The sequence below is a fragment of the Setaria italica genome, chromosome VII (assembly GCF_000263155.2).
Source record: "Setaria italica strain Yugu1 chromosome VII, Setaria_italica_v2.0, whole genome shotgun sequence".
Lineage (NCBI taxonomy): Eukaryota > Viridiplantae > Streptophyta > Magnoliopsida > Poales > Poaceae > Setaria > Setaria italica.
In genome coordinates this window covers 17,774,898-17,788,115 of record NC_028456.1, presented here as the reverse complement: position 1 = coordinate 17,788,115, position 13,218 = coordinate 17,774,898, and the positions used below count along the sequence as shown (strand labels likewise).

The window sequence follows — 13,218 nt, the reverse complement described above, 5'->3', positions numbered from 1 at the left end:
GAGCTGTAGTGCAAATGTGGGTGAAGTTTTGGAGCACCTCTTTTGCAGCTCCGAAACCACCCAATATGAACCTCCTCGTAACGATATGGAACTAGTGCGATGATTATTGTAACGACCTTATTTTGGAACTATGAACTTTGTAATTTTGGTTCTAGGCAAATGACATGTAATTTATTATTATTTTGGACTTCACTGCATGTACTTTCATTTCATATTTGTTCAAGTCATTTATTTTATCAAAGAAAAATGTATTTTCGAACCAAGAGCAAGAATGACAATCCACCCTCAAACTCTTCTTTTCTTGAACTGAGGACGCCATCCCAGCCAAATAACTTCATCAGACTGCACCAACTCACAGAGCTTGCTCCAACTGACGTAGAGCTTGCTCCAACTCACGTAGAGCTGGCACCTGGAGTTCCAACTCACGTAGATCCAACTCCCCTGGAGTTTTGCCAGGTTTCGAAGCGGACCAACTGACGTAGAGTTTGCTCCAACTCACGTAGATCCAACTCACATAGATCCAACTCACGCTCACGTAGAGCTGGCTTCACCTGGAGTTTTGAAGTGGAGCAGCTCCATGGAGCCATATCAAACAGGTTCTCTGGCACCTCTGGCACAAAGGACATCAATCTTATCGATCTGCAGTCCTCAGATTGGCCGCACAGCTCGAAACCCTCAGGGCCGGGCCTGACTGTGAGAGCTGAGAGACGTGAGAGAGGTGGGATGGCAAAGAAAATCCGGTGAGCGTCATGTGAGATCACACTGCAGTCCTCAATCGTTAAAACCTGGAGGCAAGGGAGGTGGCGAAGCAATCTCCACTGATACAGAGGCAGCAAACAGCTAATCACCTCAAGAGTTGTGACTGTGGAATCAGTAGCGTCGCCTATGTTCTCCCATGACGACAGCATTACTTCATCACTACGGTATATCGACAACTCCAAGTTGTCTTCCATACTTCGTGGCGGGCGTCCTTCGAACCTCAATCTTGGGCAGCCACTAATCGATACGTAACTGAGGCAGGGGAACACGGTCAACTCCGTGTTCCACACTGCCAGCCATTTCATACCATGTATGCGAAAGTTCTCGAGTCGAGGAAATGCTCTTGGTCCCCCGTACAGGTCCGCGCCAATCTCCATAATGCTGTCCATTCCTCCGATGTCCAGATCCTCGAGGTTTGGTAACTGACCAAGTGGTGGTAGGCTGTTGCAATTGGGCAAGTCCCGCATCTCAAAAGATGTCAGATGAGGTAAATAAGCACCAAAGTGCACCCAGGATGGAAAGCTGACGCTATTATAACCATGTAGGCGGAATATTGAAATACTGTGCGGTGGTTCTAGTTCCCTCAGAACTTCTGCGTCTTCCACTAATCTCTTTGCATCTCTAGTCCATTCTAATGTTAATTGTGTAATATGTGTCTTCCCTACGGGCTTTATTGTACGTGCCTCTCCTGCCGACTTCACATTTTCAAGCCTACTTATCTTTATCCGAGCAGGATTTCCATCCTCGTACTGAAAAACATAGCTGCTAGATTCACCATCACCAGTATGGGCCACAAAATGCGGTGGAATTCTTGAGCTGCTCGTCCATTGACTAGGCAGGGTGGACCTATCCAACTTCCAACATTCCATAGTATATAGAAACTTCAAGCTTTCAATTTCAGATATACTTGCCGGCAGCCTCTGCAGTCTACCGCAAAACGAAAGGTCCAGTGTATGTAACTTCCTGAGGTTAGCAAGAGTTTCAGGTATGCTATAAATGGTATTATTCTCACGAAGACTCAGGTACTCTAGATTGGTAAGATTACAGATCCACCCCAGGAGAGCATTTATTTTGTCTGGATGATAAGATATATTTCCGATGCAGCAGCCTAAATTTAAATGTCGAAGTTCACTGAGATTACCAAAAGCGTCTTGTAGCCATTCCATGGCATCAAAACCGAAGCAATTGTATAAATCCAAATATTGGAGCTTGGTAAGCCCATTCAAAGCTCCTGGAAGACCTCGAAGAGGATGACAGTATGATAAGTCAAGATGCACCAAGTTACAAAGATTCCCAAACGATGGTAGCAATTTTCCCATAAAACAGTGATGTGACAAGTTCAAATACTTGAGTTCAGTGAGGCTACCGAAAGCTTCAGGCGAGCTGATGATGTGCTGTTGATTGCCTGGGGACAGGTTTACATAGATATTACTTGAAGACAGGTTTAGATATTTGAGTTTGGTGAGGGAGCCCAGAAGATATTTCAATTTAGTGAGTGAGCCCAGGTACTCTGGCATAGTAAGTTTGTTTCCAGAAAGGTATGAGCTGTCTGATAAGTTCAAGTATTGCAATTCTGTGAGGCTGCCAAATGCTCTTGGTAAGTCTCCAATACTTTCACAGTTTGATAAGTTCAAATGTTGCAGTTTTGTAAAGCTAGCCAGGCATTTTGATACTCCTGTGACATTTTTGCAATTTGCAAAATCCACATGCTCCAAACTTGTAAGATTACCAAATGATGCTGGCAGTGTTTTTATTCCCAAGCAACCTGATAAATCAAGATGCACCAGACCTTCCATTTCCCCAATCGACTCTGGTAGTTCTAGGATGTAACAAGATCCGCGAAGACTGAGATACATCAACTTCGAGAGCTTAGTGATGCATTCTGGAAGCATCTGTTCCCGGATCCTTGGAGCATTAAGATACCTCAACCTCTTCAGTAGACCAATAGAATCTGGCAACTTCTGTATCGAGCACTCGCTTAAATCCAACACTCGCAAGGACTCACCAAGTTCAAATGCAGCACCATGTACATCGATCCACTGACAGTTCAGAAAATGCAGTGCCCATAGCCTGTCAGGAAAAGTCGTCCATGACTCTAGTGGCTTGCTACTGTCATGGAGCAATGCATAGCGGCAGATGCTCCCCCCATCGTTGCCTTGTTTGCTCTGATATAGAATTCTGTCACCAAGGACTGAAACTGCCAAGTCATGCACCAGGTCGTGCATAGTGAAGGTGTCATGTTCACCGTACGTTCCATAAGTCTGCATCAAAAGTACATAGTGTAAGGTTCCTCAACACTACTTAAAATGTATAGCATTTAGTCTATTCGCACCGGCGCAAACAAGAACCGACACAAATAAAGATATAAACTTGCCGGAGCTGTTTCATGCCAGCAGTTTACTTAAACGCACCAGTGCCAATACGCACCGACAGATATATTTCAATATTTTAGCCGGTTTGAAAATCAACCGATTAGAATAGTTATTTAATATAGCGGTTTGAATTTTGACCGATTGGGACGAATTTGAATGGTTACACGCGCGATAGTCGAGAGAGGAGTTGAAGAAGTATCTTTTGATGGCGGGGTGTGAAGTTGAGAGAGAAGAGGTGAACCACTGTGGTCTCTTTGACGATGGCGTGTGAAATCAAGAAATTCAAGCCCTTCATATCCTTCCACCCTGTATATTTAAAGGCCCAACCACTCCAAGTACCTGCACGATCTACTCACACTCCAAAAGTCTCTCTATCCATCTCTACATTTCTACTTACCCCTTTCAAGAAGATCAAAGCAATGGCGGCGCCAAAGGATACCGCCGCCAGCCTATCGCGGAGATGTTCGTCTCCCGCCGCGTCCTGCAGCATTTTGACGTACCTCTGGGATGGTGATCAGGATCACGTCGTGGTTGCCAACATGTTGAAGCATCACTTCGATCCTTTGTTCACCGAAGCATGTGCATCGGCACGTGCCTGGGCACATACAAGGACTGGAAGATCACAAAGGACGATGACAATAGGGGAGCAGCCATCGCCGACACCTACATCACCTTACTTCCATTTTCTACGGATGTCAACAAACTGCATGGTCACGCCTGGTGTTTCTACAAGGAGTTCGTTGCTTTCACACGGATGAAGAAACTCCGAATCCACGACAGTGACCATGAGTTAGCCGGACATCCTAGGCAGATGTATTGATCAGTTGTATTTAATTAAATTTTATATATGTACTTATTTGTAATGAACTGGTTGCAATTTATGTAAATAATTAATTTGCACGTATTCTATTTGCTTTACTTTTTTTCTTTTTATTACACAAACATGCCGGTGGAATTTAGCACCAGCACATATATTTGTATATTCTAGCCGGCTTAGAATTAAACCGATTAGAATAGTTATTTAATGTAGTGGTGTGAATTTTGACCGATAGGAGTGTTAGTGGACAAAGAGGAATAACTCATCAGCTTCTCTCGGAGCGTGTGCAGTGTGAATTCATGAACCCGGAAGGTTGAAGGCTTTCATCTTGCACTGCAAGTTTGTTGCCGCATATATAGCTACTGCTGTGTACTCATCCGGCCTTAATCTTGGCACTTGCACTGCTAGTTTGTTCATCTGCAGCATCATCAATCATCGCCATAGGCGTTGCCTATTATCAGCTTGTTCTTATGCCGATCATCTGCTCCATGTTTTTCTGATTTTATTATTGACCTTATGATGATCCAATGCTGCAGGAGAGGCAGAGAATGGCGGCGATGGCACCAGTTGAGGAGATCATTGTCTCTCGCCGCGTGCTCCAGTAGCTTCGGGTGTGGGATGGAGGTCAAAATCTCATCGTAATCGCCTACATGACGAGGAACCACTTCGAGCCCTTCATCACCTCAAGCATCTGCGTTGCTCAGGTGATGGGGAACTACAATTGCAAGATAGTGCCCGATGATGATCATGGCCATGTCTTCTATGTCAAGCTTCCTTTGCCTGAGGACGCGGCCAGGTTCCATGGCCACTCCTGGGTGTGGTGGAACGAGTATGAGATAATGAGATATTCCACCGCGTCAAGAAGCTCGTCATCAATGAGGCCTAATCTCAGCTTCTTGAGGCTGGCCGTGCACATATGTTGTTATAGTTAATTTGATGTTAGTTTAAATTTCGTGCTGTGGATGTTGAAGAACCAAACAAGTACTAATATTTAGTGTTTGATAATATGAAAGAATCTAAAATTTGTATTTTTTTGGACCAACCAACAATAATATTGTCGTCTCGTAGATCAGCACCAGTAAGGATATGCTAATATTCTTACCGGTCCCTAAAAAACAACCGAAGCAATATAATCATATTCCTACCAGCGCTAAAACAAGAACGATGATATATTGAGTATCTGTGCTAGCTCCTTAACTATCCGTTCCACCTTTTCACTTGGCATGGACAAAGCTCCTCATCCATGCCATTCTTGTAGTGCAGGCTCTAGAAACTGGTGCGAATGATGGTTAAGCGCGGGCACAGATGATGGTCTTTGTAGTAGTGTGCCACGTGGTTCATCCACAATGTTTAAAATAAAAGGATCACATATACAGTGCTTTCACATTGAATTCTCAATTCAAAACAAAGTGATTCCACGTATTTTCCTCTTCCAGCACTGACTTCGAAGAGCAGGAAATGGCTAAAAGATGCATATGTAAAAGCTTCGCTGTGGTTTAAGCGTACTGTAATAAGGGGGAGTATTTATCGGAAACAAATGCTGTTCACATTTTGTTTTGCCAATCTGAACTACTGCTACGTTGTTAGTTCATGTTGGCCTACTCCTCTATTGTTAAAATGCGTATTACATAAGTTACATATCAATTGTTACAAGGAGATAACATGAAAAAGCCTGTAATAGTAGCCATAGATAACTCACCTTTGCTGATGTTGAATGTTGAAGGAAAGTCAGTCCCAGCAGGCGCACAATATACTTCTCACAGAGCTGCAAGGTGGACAATATTTTCGTAGGCATAATGAAACCTAGAGAAATCCATTGGTAGATTAGATCATATTTAACTATCCGGTGACCCTTTGGGAAGATTGCACAATAGGTAAAACATTTCTTCAAGAAGTCATCCATACTGAAAGCATAACTTAATTTCAAGGATGCAAGAACATGTTGCGGCAAAGAGGTATCCTCTGAAATAGTTTCATTCCAGATATCACTGTTTTTCACTGTGATCCATTCATCGTGTTTGATGGACCGCAACATGAATCCAAGAGTTTGAGCTGCTAAGGCCACACCTCCACACTTCTGGGCAATCTTTTTTCCTATATCCACCAAATTTTCATTTTCTTTGCCATGTACACCCTTCAAACCACTTTTCTCTTTAATTATATCCCAGCACATTTCATCTGTCAAGGACTCTATCTGATATGGTTCAATGTTTCTGCAAATTTTCTGGGCGATGTCTGCACTCCGTGTAGTTACTAAAACAATGACTGTTTTAATGCTATCACCACGATATAGCATATCCTTCAACTCCTCTATTTTAATTGGATTATCCTCCCAAAAATCATCTAAGACAATCAGAATTTCCTTACTTATTAGCTGCTCATTAGCTTGGTTCTCCTCCCCAGATAGCTGTGAATCTATAGATTTACCAATTTCCTTTAAGTCAAATCTCTGGGACACATAGACCCAGACGTGAGAGTAATATTTGAAATTTGTATGATTGTAAATTAGTTTCGCAAAGGTTGTCTTGCCAATTCCTCCAATACCATATATAGGAAGGATGACGATCTTCGCTGACTTGATGCTCTCAAGTAAAGAAGCCACTATTTTATTTTTCTCTTCGCCCCTGCCTACAATTAGATCTTCCCCAACATCAGCGATCACTTTATGTTCCTCTATCAGCTCCATCTTATTATGCCTTGTCGTCCCGCACACAGTATTGTGTCCATTCTCGGGAGGCTGAAAAATCTGTCTCTCCTGTAATGTTGACAACAAATGAAGACCTGTTATATAGTCACATCGACAACAATGCAAAATAATCAGTCTGATAGCAGCATAACTGCTCATATTTTTTCCAAACACTGGTGATTTACATCAGTGTAACCACAAGTAACTGCAAATAACCAATCGACGTCTACTATTGCTCTCACAAACCGTGCGAGAATATTAATACATGCTTTTCCAAACGGAAAATGAAAACTGCTTAGTTTGCACATGTAATGAGTGACCAAAACGTCCTCTCAAGTCTCAACCCCTGCACCTACTACACAGAACTGGGATGGAACTATGGAACCCGGCAGCCAAGGACGATGAATGGTTTGCCCGAGCGGCAACGCTTGGTCACTGGTCAGACACATACATGGCTGGCCTTCCTTGCAAGGGCCGGAGCAACGATAACAAAGGGCAGTCACAGGACAACCAAGAAGACAGCTAGCAGGTGCCAGCAGGAAGTGCGTTGCCATGCATACTCGTGTGTACGGCCGCTGGCTGAGAGGTCTGCTTCCACCTTCAGTCGACGACCCGTCATGGTTCCACGCACGGTGCCTGCTCTAGTATCTCCCAAGGCGTTGCGAGCCATGCGTAACTGACTTTATAATTTATCAAAAAAAATATCATTACTATAGAAAGGAAAAAGTGTATTTTTCATCCCTCAAGTATTGGAAAAGTGATACATTCACCCCTCATGCTCCATTTGGTGCAAATCAACCCCTTAACTAATTAAACCATGCATTTATCATCCACACCTTAGTTTAACAATGGTTTAGTGATATCTAATGGTGTGTGGTTTATGCCGCATAATCGTCCAACTAATCCCTGCTTAGTAATGTAATATGTTGAGTCGAAGATATAAATGCCCCCCAAAAAATAAATCCTCTAAATTGGCAGTATTGGCTGGAAAATGTCTCAATAGGTAAATAAAAAATTATTAGAACAAACTATTAAGTCATGGTGCTGATATTTTCACATTGCAACCAACTTTCAAATATTGCCCACTAAAACATTTGCCATGGCAAAACAAATTGTAGTCATAAAAATAATATACCGCTACAATTTGTCAGTTTTCACGTATAAATTAGTTTATATATTTCACTATATGCCTTTACAACAAAATTCTCACGTAAAAGAAAGCTATGGTATTGATTACCTCATAATTATTAGTTTCTGTCTCATTTAACATATTGATGATCTTGACAATATGAGGTCTTTTTTGGCTATCTTTCTCCAAGCAGTTCAACAATGCTATTTTAGTGCATGTCTCTACTTGGCGGCACCATGCTGATTCAAGTAAGGAATCGATACTGCTTGTCTGCCATCTCTTCCTCCAGTTTCCTTTGACCTGAGAAATTGGGCTGTCAAGATGGGCTCTAGCACAATCCAAATTTGAACATGACACATCATCTTATTAAAATTTTGATCTTATTCGAAAGAAACATCATTTCTCACCTGATCAATAAATTCTTCCGAAGGCATGTATTGGCATTTGGGGTAGCCTTCTGGTCCTGACACTATCTTTATTATTATGACACCCAAGCTGAATATGTCGAACTTTTCTGAGATTTCTCCTTTGTCGATGAATTCTGGTGGCTGGAATCCACTGCAATGCATCACATGCGAAGAATTCAATTGTAATACATGAACAATTCTGTGATTAGAAAAAGATGTATTCACATGATGCACTCGACTTACGGTGTTCCTAAAGGACTTTTTGTTGTCCTTGTTAGATCATCACCAAAGATCTTGGATAAACCAAAGTCCGCAATCTTTGGCACCATGTCCTGATCTAGTAATATGTTGTCAGGTTTTAGGTCTAGGTGTAGAAGAGATTCTGTCTGATGAATATATCTTAAACCTTCACATGTTCCTTTAATAATTTTGTACCGTGTATGCCAGTCAAGTCTGGAAGACTCATCTGCAGTAGCAAACAGAAGGATTGTCAATCAACTGAATGGAAACATGCAGGAACATTTCTTTCCATGACAATGAAAATGGAGAAGAAGCATACCAGAAAGATGATTTTTAAGGCTCCCATTGTGCATATACTCAAAGCAGAGTGCCCCATGTATCTCCTCAATACGCACTATTATTCCATTGCATTCGCTACGTGTTGTCTCTATTTCATAGCAATAACCAAGAAATTGTACAATATTTTCATGCTTGACCTTCATGAGGTTATAAAACTCGTTTTGAAACTGCTTGAAGTCAAGATCTGGATTACTGCCACGACGAAGTATCTTTACAGCAACATCCACTCCATGTTTAGTCACTCCCTGTAAGAGAAACGTGATATCCACTCAATAATGTAAGTTCAGCATATTTATACATACTGATTTTTAAATTATATTTGATAAGCAGAAAAATATAACAATCGTCCTGGCTTTGTTTTGCTTGTTATTGCATAGTATTACCACATTTGATAAGGTGCGGCAAAAAGTTTAGCAGTAAGTATGTATGTCGCCCACTTTGCATAGCAATATCTAGTGAGGCAGACAGGTATGTTGTCTCAATGTCTCAGATCAGATTTATTCACAACAAAGCAGGCCCAGACCATACCTTGTAAACTATTCCAAATCCTCCTGCCCCAACTATCCGCTCCTCCGAGAAATCATCTGTAATTTCTCGTAAATCCTGAAACGTTAGCTCCACTGGTTCTTCCATACTTGTGCCCTGTAGCTTGTTCTTTTGTGCTGGTACAAATTAATGAGCAAATGAGGAGAGATATGCTGATCTGCTGGGAAAACAGAAGAATAGCATTCTATCAACATGTTACCACATACGGATCAGATGAAGAGAAGCTTATTACCAGTAAGCACCCCCCCCCCCCCCCCCAAAAGTGGGTAGGGGGACAATAGGGGCAAGATTAAGGGCGTACCTGAAACCAAAAACAACACTGGGGAAAAATCGTGGGCAGTGAAAAGAGACTGAAACTGTAGGTGCTCAAAAGCACGGGGGCGATAATGGCCCGCTCTGGGGTGAGATGGGGGGGCTGAACCCCGGACAAAACACTTTGTTGCCTGGGAGGAGCTCTCGGCGAAATATATAATTTGAAAAGTTGCCTGCAGGTCAGTCTTGACTCTTGAGAGCCGTCAGGAATCCAAGTTTGCACGCGAGCGCGTCCTAGCGAGCCATGTCGGGCCCACCAATCAGAGAAAACAACGGTAAGTCCTCTTCCTTCTCTCTCACTTCCGTCTTTGATATTACTACCCTGCCATAAAAAAGTAAACTAGTGTGCGTGAATCCATGTACAACCCAGAGATGATGCCATCTTTATAGCTCTACATAAGCAAATCAACATGAACACTGATTAATGAAGAGGGAGAAGGGAATCGTCGTCTGGTGAGACGACGGCATGCCGCATGCAGGCGCTCCTGCTCCGAGAAGCAATATGCATCCTCTCGTCCCGGCAACAGCTCTGCCTGATCTGTGATCTACTGCGGCTATGCTTCTTTTGGCGGGGAAAATCAGCAAAGGCGGAGTAGCCTACCGCTGCGTGCTCGTCGTGGGCGCTGGCCGCTTGCTCCGCGCCACCAGTCCGCCGGCCCGCCGCGCCTCCCGATGCCCAAGCCACGCCGGACGCTGCCGCCACCACGCTACGCTGCTCAAGCCGAGCTGCGCTGGCTGCCGGACACCGTGCCGCCCATGACGATCCGCTGGAACCTGCCGGAGTGCCTCGCCAGATCGAGAGATCGAGAGGAGAGAGAGAGAGTTTCGATACGAGTAGACGAGTAGTCGACGGGAGAGATGAGGTAGTTCGAAAAAATATCTTTGCCATTTTACAAATAACCCTTAGTAGAGTTAGAAATCACGGGGAGTTCTTGTAGTAAGGAAAAAGGGCATAAATAAAAACAAAAAGTTACGTTACCGCCCTTCTGAATAAGGTGTACTCTCTCAATGGTATACACAATGTATTTCGTCAAATAAGCAACAATATGGTATACAAAGATCATGATTCTACTTGATCATCATGATTTATGGATCTATGCATGAATTAAATAGTTTACGGACCATAAATTACTGTGTAAACTATCTTTTATTGTCTGTGTGTGACGTGGTAAATATTCGTAAGCAGTGGTCATCTAAGCCTGTTCGCTTCAGCTTATCAGCCGGCTTATCAACCACCGAATAGTGTTTTTCTCTCACAACAAATCAGCCGTTTCAGTTTTTCAGCCGGCTTATAAGTCCAGCCGAACAGGCTGTATACCGTTGTATATGTCCTAACGAGAGCTAATACACTTATAGAGATCTGTGCCGCCTTTTTGGAGAGAATCTTGTTAATGATCGATAATAGCTTGGCCTGCCCCAACTTCCAACTTGAACCATCATGCACCCGGATTAAAATTATTTCATCTCTCTGCATATGCATGCTCGTATAAGACCTTCTCCAATGGTTGAGTTAATGCACAAGCTCTAAACATGTCCACCTCAAGATAGCAAAGATATTACTTCTCCAATGATCTATCTTATAGCACATTGTTCAAAACATATGAGATCCCACAATCTCTTTCACATTAATAAAACATGAAGTCCAATTCTTTCTATGAGCTATCTCTTGAAGAAGAGATGACACACTCTCTCTCCTCACATTCTCTCTCTTCCATGTAAGCAAAATGATAAGATGGATTTCTATGAGCTAACTTATATAGTATTGTTGAAGAAGGCCTAAGAATACACATCCATTGATGAAGCCATTGGCACCTCAATATCAATGAGCTTGCTGCCTACTACTAACAGAAAATAATAAATTCTTTACGACAAGCATAGAGTTCAATATCAATGAGCTTGCTGCCTACTACTAACAGAAAATAATAAATTCTTTACGACAAGCATAGAGTGCGAAACCTGTATTTTGTCGTCCGTAGGGGGCAAGCTTACAACCACACCTTCCCTAAACATTAACGCTTTTGCTTGGTTCTCACGTCCAGATCAGACTTTGACCATGAGGATATCGAAACAAGGTCATTGTAGATTCCATGACCCTTTTGAGTATTTACCATTGAGAGCACAAAACAATGCTGTTGCAGACCTCGAGTCTTTTAACTATACAGCACATATGCATGAGTTTGACGAATCCAGTACAAGCATAATCTCTCCTTATGATTCGTGGCACCGTCGGCGCGCAGGCAGGCTGGCCACACCAGTGAAAACAATTCCTGCCGTCCGATCGCGATCCGACGGCTAGCTACCCAGCAGCGGGCGTGGATACTTTTTGTTTAAGCCCTCGTGTTTCCAGGAAATCAAACCCGAGGTCCTAGGTCTACGTGTCCTCATCGCACTGGAAGTAGGGACGGATTCGGATCGAATACGCATGGAATCGAATTTGGATAGCACTATTTACCATATTTTAATTTAAATTTGGATACAAATACGAATCATATCAGATACGAAATCAGATACGAATACAAAACGAATAGTTCGAATCCAAATTCACATTCGGATACTTACTCAACTTGGAAGTTGGAACATAGCATCATATTGAGTATCAATTTGTTTTATCGATGGTTTTATAAAATTACGAGGATAGCACACAATAGATAGCTTATTAAAAATAATATATTTATTAATAAATATTTCAATTATTAAATATATATCAAATGAATATCATTTAAATAAATAATTCCATAAATATATAAATTATTTAATAATAAAATAACTACATTAATACATATAAATATAATTTATTCATGAAATAAAATAGGATAATGTATTTAAAATTAATATGATTAGCCACATTAAAATTAGCTAAACATTATCATTATTCACTATATATCACTAGTAATATTAGACTAACATAATTAGTCATTTGTCAAATAGATAACCTTTTAATACTTGAAATGGTGTACACAATTACTTTATTAGTAATATTAAAGTTAACATCATTTATCATTAGTAATTAGTCATAGAAATAAGTTTTAGATGATTTCATGGGGGTACTTTACTCTTCGCGGATACAGATAGTGTTGGATATTTCACATTTTTATCGAATACGAATCTTTAATCGGATAGAGAAAAATATTGAAATCAAATTCGGATATATCCGTTTGACATTCATATTAAAATTGAATACGTATTTACGGATATCCATATTAACATTTTATTTAGACAGATACGATTCATATTAAAATCGAATGCGTATTTACAGATATTCATATTAACATTTTAGACAGGAATACAACTAATTCGAATTTCCATACATCCTTATCCATCCCTAACTGGAAGCCTCTCGAGCTCTTCCGTTTCTTCTCCACTGCGAAAGAATTTCCATACAAAAGTAAGGCTTGACTGAACAGAAGGCAATAGGCCTGGTTTACCTTGCATGTCAACTTCTGTTGTGCCTGCGAGATTATTATGCAGCAACCTTGGTGAAATTTATTTCCCCTTTCTTTTCTTTTTTTATTGAACTGAGTTATTTGGGTTGGTTTTCGGCAGGTGGACAGTATCTGCTAGCTTCAATGGAGAACCTAATGGTGTATTTTGAGGGAAAAGGATGCCACGGC

At 41.5% G+C, this 13,218-nt stretch overlaps 1 protein-coding gene across 1 annotated transcript; it reads right to left on the bottom strand.

The window, feature by feature from the left end:
- Positions 1-149: 149 nt before the first annotated feature.
- Positions 150-9,549, bottom strand: LOC101768326 (disease resistance protein RGA2). Its single transcript, XM_014805591.2, has 8 exons — positions 9,528-9,549; positions 9,278-9,411; positions 8,730-8,994; positions 8,414-8,636; positions 8,171-8,321; positions 7,872-8,063; positions 5,648-6,703; positions 150-3,020 (listed from the first exon to the last, which is right to left on the bottom strand). Exons 2-8 carry the CDS (start codon positions 9,380-9,382, stop codon positions 423-425), a joined length of 4,590 nt encoding a protein of 1,529 aa, XP_014661077.1. The 5' UTR covers positions 9,383-9,411; positions 9,528-9,549; the 3' UTR covers positions 150-422.
- Positions 9,550-13,218: the final 3,669 nt, after the last annotated feature.